This window comes from Gymnoscopelus microlampas (genome assembly GCF_963454915.1).
Source record: "Gymnoscopelus microlampas genome assembly, chromosome: 12".
Taxonomy (NCBI): Eukaryota; Metazoa; Chordata; class Actinopteri; order Myctophiformes; family Myctophidae; genus Gymnoscopelus; species Gymnoscopelus microlampas.
In genome coordinates this window covers 37,936,767-37,950,373 of record NC_139949.1, presented here as the reverse complement: position 1 = coordinate 37,950,373, position 13,607 = coordinate 37,936,767, and the positions used below count along the sequence as shown (strand labels likewise).

The 13,607-nt window shown below is 43.6% G+C and overlaps 1 protein-coding gene across 1 annotated transcript in view; it reads left to right on the top strand.

Annotated features, from left to right (window-relative positions):
• The window catches only part of rxfp2a (relaxin family peptide receptor 2a), a 126,111-nt gene that overhangs the window by 107,892 nt on the left and 4,612 nt on the right, over positions 1-13,607 (top strand). The window contains exons 16-18 of the mRNA XM_084073958.1: positions 9,401-9,630; positions 12,106-12,251; positions 13,286-13,381. Of these exons, the coding sequence (XP_083930084.1) occupies positions 9,401-9,630; positions 12,106-12,251; positions 13,286-13,381 (472 nt within the window). The remainder of the gene's footprint in view (positions 1-9,400; positions 9,631-12,105; positions 12,252-13,285; positions 13,382-13,607) is intronic.

Here is a 13,607-nt window from a genome sequence, read left to right as displayed (position 1 = left end):
GGCAACACCGGAGTTTAACTTCTCGTCCAAACTTACAGCTGTCGGCCGCAATGCCTTGACACTGACAGAGAACTTGAACATCATTCTGATCTGTCTGGAAGCGAGTCCCACTATTGCACGATGGATCAGCTGAACGTAATGTGTAATGTTTACAAGGTTTAACCCCGCCAGCAAATAATAGACTAATAACCTGGAAAGGATATAACATGCTCACGTTTACCAGGTAAAAAGATGATGTTGAGAATAAATCCAGGGCATACAAGTGGAACGATTATGGACCAGAGCTTATTGATTACTTATTGATTAAATTAGTTAATTTTGGATTAATATATCACTGTCCTACGTCTGAATGGGGAATGGATCTTCTGGACACAGCTTTCATCACTATAGTTTCCTCATCAGATGGTAACATTTATTAGGCTGTTGTGTGTGGCGTTCATGTGATCAATATACAGTAGAGTAGCTTACAGTAGGCTATTAGCCTACAAATTAATACCGCGGCACGGACACTGGTGCATCAGTCCCTCCGCAGTTTCATTAAGGCATGAAGCCTATTTTCATTATTACGTGACACTTTGGCTGAGATGGCCCGCTGGCAAACACACTCAGGGACCTAATAATTCAGCTCTAAATGCGACTCATAGCCTAGAAAATAAATAAAAAGCGGTGGAATCTACATCATGTCTATATTATGCATAGGCTACAAGCAATACATCGTTTGACTTTTTTTTTTTTTTTTTTTTATATATATGTGTTGACAAATGTTGGGCACATATATATTTTATTTGTAATTGATTTTGACATGAAGAATAAAGCATTCTAAAGACATACGCACATTTCAGCCCTGGCAAGACTGCCTCGGGGGGGGACGTGAGAACGTGCGCACCTGACGCACAAGACACAGACCAAAAAATCTTTATGAATCAGGTGTATGTGTACGACTTGTCCTAAATGCCGGTACGTACAAAATATGGTCGTAAATCCCTTTATGAATCCGGCCCATTGTCGTCTGATGGACAAAGGACCTCTTCAGTTTGACCTTATTGTATGTTGGAACACCGTATCTCCTTCCTGAAGGCAGCAACCTATATTCTCCATACAAAGCATGGCTAGTGTTTGAAGTGATATTCCTTGCCAACCTTATCATACTGTTATTATACGTAGATGTATAGAGCCTCTGAAGTGGTTGTCCAACAATCTTTGAACAAATGTTCACTTGCTGCAGCAGTTGTGACTTTAAAGCTACAGACAGACATCCATACCAGGTGGTACTACAGTACTGCAGAACACTCATAATAACAGAAGTGAAAAACAAAAGAAGAATCTGTCTACTAGCACCAAAAGATCTCAGACTGCGAAGGAAATAGACTCTTTGTTTTGTCTTCTTACCCACTGATTCAATCTGGTCTTTCCATGACAGAAGGTGGTCAATTACTACTCCTACATGTAGGTATGTATACGAACATACCTGGTTGATCTGTTCACTATGAATAGTAATGGGGGATCTGTGTATCTCTAGTGGAGCACCAAAAACAATCTCTTCTGTCTTTTTTGTGTTAATGATAAGAGCGTTGTTATCACTCCACCACCTTATTTACTCTGTGTTGGTGCAGTCCAGGATCACTGGAACTATCCAAAAGAGAAATCAAAACTGTATCATCAGAGTACTTTAGAATGTATTGGTCTGGTTTGTCAGTGCGACATTCAGACTGACATTCCTCAGTACAACAGCTGTCAGTATAAAGGGTGAAAAGTACAGCTGAGCTTACACAACCCTAGGGAGCACCAACATTAGTGGTTAATGCTTAGGAGAGGGTTTTGTTCACTTTCACCCTCTGTACTCTGTTAGTAAGGAAGGAAGCATACCAGTGAATTAAGTATGGATTCAGTTCCAACTGTACTATCTTTGAGACCAGAATATCAGACAGTATTGTATTGAAGGCTGAAGAGACATCTAAGAACAGCACCCTTGCAGGATTCTTATTAGACTTATCTAGGTGTTTTGTAATGAAGTGGACCAGTGTGACAACCACATCCTCTGTGCCGCAACCTTTCTTATAAGCAAACTGACAGGGGTCAAATTTGTCTTTAGTTATACTCTCAAGATGTTGCAACAGTATTCTTTCCAGTGATTTCATGGTCACTGAAGTGAGAGCTATGGGTCTATAATCCTTATGTTCTTTTGGACATTGGATTTTGGGTAATGGTTTTATGTGTGAGGTTTTCCAACACAGAGGAATTATGTGTGTGTCTACAGAGGTTTGAAATATTGGTTGCCACACAGGAGCCAACTCAGGTGCAAGGTTTTTGAGGAGAAAAGCACTGCACTCGTCCGGCCCATTAGCTTTCCTTGTGTTAGTACACCGAAACACTTTCCTGACATCCTCTTCAGTGATGATAATTCTGTCTGAGGGGGCAGGTGTTACAGCCTTAAGTATTTCAGTGCACTTAGAGGAATCGCCTAATGATTCGAATCTGGCATAGAAAGTAGTTAGGTCATTGGCAAAGCCAAGTTCATTGTCTGTCACAATAGGCTTTGTTGGGGCTGACATTCCTGTCATGGATTTCATAGTATCCCACGCCTTTTTGTGATTTTTGGCTTTAAACGCATCCTCTAGATCAGGGATGGGCAACTGGCGGCCCGCGGGCCGCATGCGGCCCGCACCGTCACTCAATGCGGCCCCAGGCCAAAATCCCCCCCAAAAAAAAAAAAAAAAAAAAACTTCTTTTTTTTTTTTTGGGGGGGCCAAAAATGTTTTAAATTGTTTTTTGGCCAAGTCTACACTTGCAACCACACGTAACTTCAACTTTATTCTTCTTATTCCTCGTCTTTGTATTGGTATTGTTTGTGTTGGAGCGCCTCAGTGCGGCTGCAGAGTTCATGTGCAACCTCTTCCAGAGAGAGATAGAGACACTAGAAACTCTGCTGGAGACACAAAACAAACTGTGTAGACTTGGCCCTTTGAAATAAAATGTATTTTGGCCCCAAAAAAAAAAAGTTTTCTTTTTTTTTTGCATTAGCCCAGCCAGCACGCCCACGTGGGTCCCACATGGGCCCCATGTGGGCATCCCATATGGGCCCCATGTGGGCATCCCATATGGGCCCCATGTCGGCATGTCAGCGGGCCCCACATGGGTCCCATCTGGGATGCCCACATGGGGCCCATGTGGGCCCCACATGGGCCCCACATGGGCCCCATGTGGGCTTTAGGTGGGCCCCACATGGGCCCCACGTGGGCCCCATGTGGGCTTTAGGTGGGTTCTACCTGGGCCCTGCCAGTCGCCAATTAGATTCGACTAAACAAATCCTTAGTCGGGGAGAGGCCTACTAAATGCTAAATAAAAACAAAGTTATAACAAATAATAATAGTTTTATCCCTTATTTATCACATATGTGACTATTATGGGCTTTTTGAGTAATGGGGTACTACTGGCGAGAGTGCCGATAAACGGGCGGGCTGGGACCAAAATCCAGCCCTGGCATTTTGGTCCGAACCGGCGCACCGCCCCCGGACCGTTTTGCCAACGGGAGGGGTTTTGTCAACGGGGGGGGGGGGGGGGGGATCCCGGGGGGGATCCCGGGGGGGATCCTTGCCGATAAACAATGCGGCCCCACAGAGTGATTGAGGAAATTTTGTGGCCCTCACCATCTACAAAGTTGCCCACCCCTGCTCTAGATGCTGTCTATGTGCCAATTTTGCCTGCCTCATTCTTGTTTTTAGCTTTTTTTCTGTCAATTTAAGTGCACCGAAATCTTTGTTTATGAAGGCTGTTTTGCTTTCATTTATTACATTCTTTATGTCCTTTAAATGAGTACAAGTTTACTTAGAAATAATGAACATGCCCACATGGTTAACTGCGGGGCTTACAAGCATGGACTGTACATTCACGTCATGAATTAAAATAAGTTGAGACATTTTTGCAAAACACACAGATGCACAGCAGACAGCCAGACACACAAAGCTACATACATTTACTAATCACTGAGGCCATTTTGGCTGCTCACTCTGTCAGTCATGTGTTCTGATGTGTTAATTAGTCGTGATCTTTACTCTGTGCAATTACTAATATCAGGGGGAGATCTTGCAGAAAAGAAGTGCACTCCAAAGTGAAACTAGAATATTATTGTTGCAACAGACTATAAAAATAGACAAAAAAAGAGAGAAGAGAGAGGTTTTGTTTTTCTCACCGCAGAAATCCGTGCTGCCTCTGCTACAAAGCTGGTGAAGGTGTCATGTCGTTCCTCTTCCTCCAAAAAGGGCAATGCCTTGAAGTGTGGATCAAATGCTGAGGCCATGCACAGAAAGGGCTTCTCTTTATCTCCGTATCTCTTCCCAAGATCCGTGGAAACTGCATTTTTAATGTCCCTCACAATAGCCTTGGAAACCATATATCCTCCAACATAACCAGGCAGGCCTTAACCTGGAACGCTCAGGGGAAAAGAAAACCAGGAAGACCCAGAACATGGAAATTGTCTGTCGAGGCGGAACTCAGGGAAAAAGGAACATCATGGAAGGAAGCAGAGAAGATCGCCCAACACCGAACTAGTTGGAGGAAATTCATAAATGACCTGGGGCCTATTACACGAACGGTAAATAAAATAAGCCTGGGCTTAAGTCAAATCCAGGTTTGACAAAGTCGGGTCCGTACAGCCTGGTTTATTCTGTTCCATGAACGCCAAGCCAGGCTGAAAAGGAGCGACTTTGTCGAGCTAGACCTTGTCAAGCCAGGCTGTGTCGAGCCAGGATGGTAAAGCCAGGTTTCTCGTATTCCTATAAAAGACCATGAAAGTCGATAGCAGAATCCTTGAACTTGACCAATCATGGAGCCCAAAACCAGAGTGACGTTCTTCTCTGTGGTTGAACAGCAGCACTGCAGCAGCTCATGGAGTCATACAAGGAAGTAAAATATATAATAAGCTAGATTTATATATATAGTCCATAAATATATAATTCTGTTAGGCTTAAACATGAGGAGTTTAAGTGAATATCGCCTACTAATCTACAATGCTATTATATGCGCCATGCATGCAATGTTGAGATTACATGGACTCCATCTATGGTATGTATATATCTGCAGTGCCGTCCACAGGAGTAACGGGGGTCCCCGGGTCTCCCCAGGGGTCGCCGTTACCCGCGGCGGTAAGGGGGGGTCCCTGTTGCGGTAACGGGGTCGCCGTCACCCGCGACTGTAACGGGGGGGTCCCCGTTGTGGTGACGGGGGTCGCCGTTACCCGCGGCAGTATGCTTAAAGAGCAATCTGGTCAAAATAATTTCTCCATTGACTAGAAATTGATCATTTAAAATATGCTCCTCATTGACATTGTACAAGAGGCTCTTTTAAGCCTGTCACTAATAATTTACACGCACACATTTTTTATAATCTAAAAAAAAACGAATATATTACCAAACATCTACAATATGACCTATAGTGTTAACAGAGTGACAATGACATATCACATGAGTCATTGTGAAACAATTATGATTCATGGTCACACACTATTTCGGTAATATAATTAAATTGATTATATCTTATTGTATTTATTTCATTTTATTTGAATGTGCAGGGTCATTAAAATGAGTCCATATACAAACATATGTGTTGAAGTAACTGTGGAAAAAGTCATTGGTTTAAGATTGGAGTCATTGGACTAACAGCTATATCACAAAACTCGAAGAACAAGGCACTGGATTAATTAAACTTCACAGCTAAATTGCCATGGTAACTAAGGTAGGATTGCGTCAATTTTCTTTCGTGAAATCTAGTCATGGATAAACTTAGCCAGGGTGAACTGGCTAAACTAATCTGGCAAGATAATTCAGGTTCCATGAAACTGATTCATCGCAAATCCTGGCTAAATTAAGCCAGGATAGGTGTTAAATCCAGGCTTAACCCCTAATTCTGCTTTCATGAAATAGGGCCCTGCTATGCTCCCCAAAGAGCAAAATGGTTTAAGACATAAGACAGTCACAATAGGCGGATCAGTTGGGCTTGCATCGGTGCAATAACAGACAGAGTAGGGGTCTTTTCTTCTGACATGATGTGTGTTGCAACTTTTAGCGGCTTTAGGGCTTTCACTACATGCTCAGCATTAGTTTGGTCGGCAAGGTCCACAAGTCCTTGGCATCCTTCCGCACCTCTTTGAAGACCAATGCTGCACAAATTGCGGGCTGCTACTCTAAAAAGCGTTCCAACATATCACAGGCGCTGTTCCATCTTGAAGCTACATCTGTCGCAAGCTTGTGGTCTTTTATGTTGAGAAGTTTCTGCTTTGCTTTCAGGACTTGGCTTGCATTTGTACTTTTCCCTGAAGAAAGCAACAATGGTGCGAACTCTACCCGGGAGATGGGACAAAGTGGGCAACTTGAGTGCACGTTGAGCAGCTAAATTGAAACTGTGTGTGAAACATTTCACATGCACCAACTTGGTCAGATCTGCTGCAACTGTCATGTTGGAGTCTGTCACTAACGCAGGATCCTTATGAACAAGCCCCCATTCAGCCATCACGTCCTGTAGTAAATCCTCTAAGTTTTTACCAGAGTGGCTTTCAAAAAAGGCTCTGGTCTGCAGGACGTGTGAAATAATTTCCAATTCTGGAGAAATGTGGTGGAATGTGACAGTTACCTATGACTCGGTTGCTCGCGATGTCCAGGCGTCACATGTAACGGCAACTCTGTTTGCAGAAGAGATTGCGTCTGTGACTTTTTGTTTCACATCTTGCATATAAGTTTGGAACTGCAGTTTCTGAAATCCACTTATGCGTTGGTATTTGGTAGCGTGGCTCACACTCATTAAGCCTGCATTCTCAAAAACACTGAGTGGGCGCAAGTCTTTACATAATAAAACTTAACAGTGCTTTTGTGATCTCCTGAGTCCGTTTGGATGTTGTGGGGAATTTTGCCTTGAAAGCTTCATTCGCGGTTAGTTGAGACTGAGAGTCAGACACACGTGGGCCCGGTGTTGTCCCGCTCGTACCTGCCTGCGGTTCTTCAGAAATCTCTGCATGGTGTTTGCTCATGTGATAGTTAGTCGTGTTGCCACAATAATTGCTTCTTCTTTTTTTTGCACAGCTTGCATACTGTTTGAGTCATGTCCAACTCCCGACTTCCTGGTTTTTGCATAAATCCAAAATGCTTCCATATTTTAGATTTTAATTTAGCTGGCGGTGGATAAACTTTCTCCGACTCCTCCGCCATGTTGCTGCTGGTATTGTGTTGTGTTGTGTGTGTTGTGCTGTAACTTGATCTGACTCTGACATGCCCTGGACTGGTCATTGATGCCACCTTGTGGCTTTATTGTGCACTGCACCTGCACCGTGTGTTAATTTGTCAAAAATACGTCGCCCACATAATTCATGCCGTATCGATATAACAGCCTCTGTATCGATGCACATATCGTCGGGAGTATATATCCATTTATTGCCGTATCGATTAATTGAACCCACCCCAAGAGCCCGTGCTCCCTATGGCTCCATTGCACAGGCGCCAGTACCTCTCTCATATGTACGCAGTGATGTTCTACCGTGGTACGCTGTATACGTAGTATGCCCTGTAGATTTTTTTCGTCGCCACCGTATACCTTAAAAAACTGTTCAAAACAGCGTATCTGATACGTTGATACGGTCTGATACGCTACTGCCCAGGACTCCAGGAGTGGGCTAACTCTGAGTTGATGGCTTATCATGTGTGTAGCTATTGTTCTTGAGGTGATAAGTAATGGCTGCGACGGAATTCACACATTAACTCAACGACGCGAATACTAATGAAGTACTCTAATCAGGCAGTGATTAGAGTACTTCATTAGAGTACGCAATTTTTTTACATTTAATTAATTATAGACGCGCGCATGCCGTGCGTGTGGGAGGCAGGGAATAATCATAGTATACCCTCCAAAAAAATCTAGAACACACCACTGACCTTGACAGTTCTGCTTCTGGTTAAGTTTCATTCGAGAATTATGGGGGAAATATATAGTTGCGGGCGGGATGCCAGACGGTAACCGGAAGACTCGCCCCAAAACACGCTCACCCCCATTATTTTTCGCGGACCGCTCGCCCCCAGCGGTTTTTGTATTCTTGTATTTGTTTTACTGAGGATAAGGTTCAAAATAAGTCTAGGGTTAGGCATAGTTTTACTGAGGTTAAGTGTAGGAATAAGGTTAGGTTTAGGCCAGTGATGTGTTCTACCGTGGTACGCTGTACTGTATAAGTAGTATGCCCTGTAGATTTTTTTCGTCGCCACCGTATACCTTCAAAAACTGTTCAAAACAGCGTATCTGATACGTTGATACGGTCTGATACGCTACTGCCCAGGACTCCAGGAGTGGCTGGGGGGCAGCAAGAATGTGGGCTAACTCTGAGTTGATTATCATGTGTGTAGCTATTGTTCTTGAGGTGATAAGTAATGGCTGCGACGGAATTCACACATTAACTCAACGACGCGAATACTAATGAAGTACTCTAATCAGGCAGTGATTAGAGTACTTCATTCCTTGCGCTCTTACATGGTAATAATCCTTGCTTTGCATTGAAAATGCATCCAAGCTCGGAAGTGGTCAGACATCAGAAACACTAGGAAATCAGTACAAAGCATATTGCGTGTGGGCCACACACGCGCGCCCGCACATTTTTTACATTTAATTAATTATAGAGCGCTCGCATGCCGTGCGTGTGGGAGGCAGGGAATAATCATAGTATACCCTCCAAAAAAATCTAGAACACACCACTGTATGTACGTATCCTTCAACCATATTCAGCCTCTCTCATATGTACTGTTCATATCCTTCAGTATCATGTATGTATCCTTCAGTCTCATATGTACGTCTCCTTAGCCATCCTTTGGCTGGGTTACGTTTTGTTTTGTTTTAACTTTAAAATAAATAAAAATTCAAAAGCAGCATCCGCACACTATACACAAATCTAATTTTAGTGTATGGATGCTGCTTTTTCATTCTAATTGATTAAACTCAGCTCCAGCATCTCACCTACAGTTTGGTTGACGGATGAGCGATGTTGTTTTTTTTCCACTTCTGATTAAATTTAAAACATATAACATATCTTTTTTGGAACAAAGGGAGGAAGTGCTGCATGGATCAATTGGCTCTCTAGGCAGGTGCTCTTTGGTGGAACAGATAGATATACATAAACAAAGTCCAAGAACTACTGCTTTGTCTCCCCAGTGGCATGAACAGCAGACCAAGGAAAAAACTCCAAGGCACTCTGTCAAGTGAAAACATATATTTCAATTTTGTTATTGACCAAGGCAACTGAAATCGAAACATATCTTTCTTATTTCCTCTCTGAATGGATTTTTTTCCCTTTCCTACTGTCTCCCTTTCTCCCTTCCTCACTTATCATAAAAAAGCAATTTACATGATTTGTGTTATTATTATCACCCCGTAGCTATTTCAAGATGTTCCAGTACTGCTCGTACGCGCCCCACGTCCGCTCCTGCAAGCCCAACACGGACGGGATCTCGTCCTTCGAGGACCTGCTGGCCAACGTGGTGCTGAGGGTGTCCGTCTGGGTCATGGCCGTCATCACCTGCTTCGGTAACGCGTTCGTCATCGGCATGAGGTCGCTGATACGCTCGGAGAACAGCCTGCACGCCGCCTGCATCAAAGTCCTCTGCTGTGAGTTCACAAACACCTTCGCCGTCTGTCGGGTTCAGACACTTTTATCCGCAGCCGCGGAGGGAGCGTGCGAGGAATTGACACCAGCTTGTTAATGGCTGTGAACACAACACTTCTTGGGTGGACCAAATATGTTGTGATGTTTTGCCACTGCCTTTTGTGGCTCTGGTGGGAGCATGCAAGGAATTCACTTAAATAGTGAAAATAGCTGATCTACAAGCTCGGCTATTTTGGGCTTAAAGGACAAATCCGGACAAAAATAACATGGGCGTTTTTTCCTACTTATATTGATCCCAAATGACTGGACATGGGGTCTATTATGCAGAATTGCCCCTGTCGTCCACTTTCCCCACCAGCCCCCATAGCATAGAGCATCTTTTGGCCCGGAGCAGAAACGTTTGGGAAACACTGTTTTAGGTGGGCCTGTTGTAGCTGGTAAAGCGCCCTTGGCAAAAACCCCTTCAGCGACTCAATACATCACAATAGAGGCAATATATCAGCAATGATACACACGTCTTCATTAAGCCTGAAGCTTTGCAAATTCTGCTTACTGAGTTAAGGGCTTAAGTCTGTTCAATCAAAGAAAACCTTGCTGATGTCACCTTAATCAAAGTAAAAAGAAAAAATCAATAACGTGCTATACCCAACTGTCTTGTACTTCTGAGCATAGGAGACCTTCCCAGACAGTATACACTGTCTCTAGCTTACAAACTAGAATCAGGGTGCCCACTCCAACAAAGTTAACTGTTCTGTCCCAAAAAGCGCAAACGAGCAAAAAGTCAGAAAGGCGCCTTTTCGATCGGCGATCACTCTGCAATGGAGGATCGCGTTAGAAATATTATTGTTCCAGGCGTTAGTCGGGACCCTCCGCCGTGTCGCACGCACGCTTTGTTTACATGCACGTCCGCGTCGGGGCTTCTACAGCACGAAACATATCAACGTAAGTGGATGGAAGATATGCTGGCACTGAACGGTACCCTATTTTAATAAACCTCTGGCACACAATGTGTTAATTTAGTTTCCCCGTCTCTGGTCTCTCTGTTCTGGGCACTCCAGCGTTCTATCCACCCCACCTTAATTCCCTCTTACCTACCTATCCCCACTCATCAACTTAACCGCCAAACAAAGTGTTGTTTTTTCTGTCATGGCTCCCTATAGCCTTTTGTTCTTGTTTGTTCTTCTTGTGTTTAATCACGGTGCTCTCTCTGAATTTATTAACTTACGAGTCAGAAAGTGATTTTTGTGTGTGTGTGTGTGTGTGTGTGTGTGTGTGTGTGTGTGTGTGTGTGTGTGTGTGTGTGTGTGTGTGTGTGTGTGTGTGTGTGTGTGTGTGTGTGTGTGTGTGTGTGTGTTCACGGTGCTCTCTCTGAATTTATTCACTTACGAGCAAAGTCAGAAAGTGATTTGTGTGTACGCGCGCGTGCGTGTGTGCGTGCGTGTCCTTAAAACTTTAAAGGACGGGAACACGTATACTTTAAGTAAGTTTTAAAGTGATTTGTTCTTTTGAAAACAATCTTGTAGCGCAGTGGTTCTCAAATGGGGATACGTGCCCCCCTTGGGGTACGTGGAGGTATTACAGGGGGTACGTGAGAGAAATTGGAAAATGGAAAGAATTGATTTTACTCTTATATGTTATATTGATGTTTATATTATATATACATGAACATACATTTATGTTATATTTATGACCAAGTTTGGACGTGTGAACTGGAACTTTAAATGGTTTCTCATTCCTGATTGGATGTTGCACACCAAACCGTGACACCAAAACAAGCCAGTCATTGCTCAGCAGAATTCTTTATTAACTTAGACCACACTTAGAAAGGCGATTACACACACACACACACACACACACACACACACACACACACACACACACACTGTTTGTTGTACCTACGGGGTGTGTCTGCGTGCAAGGCGTGTGTGCATGCGCGTTTGTGTGTGTCCTTTTAAACTTCCAAGGATGAACACACTTTCTAGTTTATATTTGCTGCACTGTTTGTTGTGCATACGGGGTGTGTGTGAGTGAGTGCGTGCACGCGTGTGTGCGCATGTGCTTATGCGTGTCCTTTAAAACATCCAAGAACGGACACACACAAAGTTCAATTTGCCGATAACAGAACCTAGCGGTGACACCTTATGCTGTGTGTGTGTGTGTGTGTGCGTGTGTGTGTGTGTGTGTGTGTGTGTGTGTGTGTGTGTGTGTGTGTGTGTGTGTGTGTGTGTGTGTGTGTGTGCGTGTGCGCGCGTGCGCAGTGGGGGTGACAAATAATTGATTTGGTTCTGTAGACACCATGACCTCAGACCATCTATCATTGAATGTCTTATATCGTTGCTGTCTGGCACAAGCCTTGTGTCTTCACAGGACCTCAATGGAAATAAGCCAGAGTTTTTTTGGGGGTTATCCAATCAATCAATCAATGTTTTGGTTGCAGACTGTCTGATGGGCGTGTATCTGTTCTTTATTGTTTCCAGGTGCAGACTGTCTGATGGGCGTGTATCTGTTCTTTGTGGGCGTGTCTGACGTGAAGTTCAGGGGACAGTACAACAGGAACGCTCTGGTCTGGATGGAAAGCATGCAATGCAGAACCATTGGCTTCCTCGCCATGCTCTCCTCTGAGGTAAAGGTCACGCCGGAGATTAGCTTCGTAAATAAAGACATACCAAAGCTGCAACCTGCGAGATGTTAAAGGGAGATCAACCCACTGAAGCATACAAAGTGCAATGAGTCCTGCAAGTGGAGTTATGAGGATTTAGTTTAGTGCTGCCATAGTTGAGCTGAGATTAGAATAGGCCTGTGACCAGCTGTTTATGAGGAGAAAATGGAAAAACACCACTTAATTCTATTAAAAACAGCACTAGTGAACTTCTTTTCTTTCTTTTTTTATTTTGGGCTTTTTATGCCTTTATTGTAGATAGGGCAGTAGGCTGACAGGAAATGGACAGAGAGAGAGGGGAGTGAAACGGCAAAGGCTGTGGGGATCGGGACTCGAACCCGCAACGCGCTGTCATGCTACATTGTAGCCTAGGTGCCCAGATCGCTACGCCAGCGGTATGCTGCCCCCAACCCTGAGGAATGCACTCCCCAATACGCTCAGAAACCCCCCCCCCACCCTCTAATCCTTTACTTTACTGGAGTAGCCTATTTCCAATATTCAGTACTTTTACTTCTACTCCACTACATCTTACTCAGAGGCAAATATTGTAATTTTACTTCACTACAATTATTTGAAAACGTTAGTTAATAGCTACTTTGTAGATTTTGATTATTATTACAAAACATACCAACTTCAGCAATATATACATTTAGGCCATTTGAAAATAGCCGATCTACAAGCTCACAATGCGTCGCATCGCGACGCATTGTGAGCTTGTAGATCGGCTATTTTCCAAATATTTTTTGAAAAACATTCCTCACAATGAATACTTTTACTTTTGGTATACTTTAAGTACATTTTTATGCCAATACTTTTGTACTGTTATTACCTTTTATTACATTTTGAATACGGGACTTCTACTTGTAACAGCTGTATATCTGTATATATGTACATTGCAGTATTGATACTTTTACTTAAGTACAAAGTGTGAGTACTTTTCCCACCACTGATTATTATTATTATACTGTCTTTGTATGTTTTGTTCCACTGTCCTCCAGGTGTCTGTGCTCCTCCTGACCTACCTGACCATGGAGAAGTTCCTGGTCATCGTGTTTCCCTTCAGCAACCTTCGTCCCAACAAACGAGTGACTGTGGTGAGGCACGTTGTGTTGGTACGGTACCATACCAATGGCCATTGGTTTCTACAGACCGTAAATGAAGCCGATTGGTCAGCAATTTCAAATCCGCCATCTTTCCATATTGCGTCGGGGATCGGGGCGGGGAATGAATGCTATTGGTTGTGTAGCTTGTCAATCAAATCATCCCGCCCCTCCTAGAGCATACCCTCCTTTATCGTCATTTTTTAAATAAATGGGATCA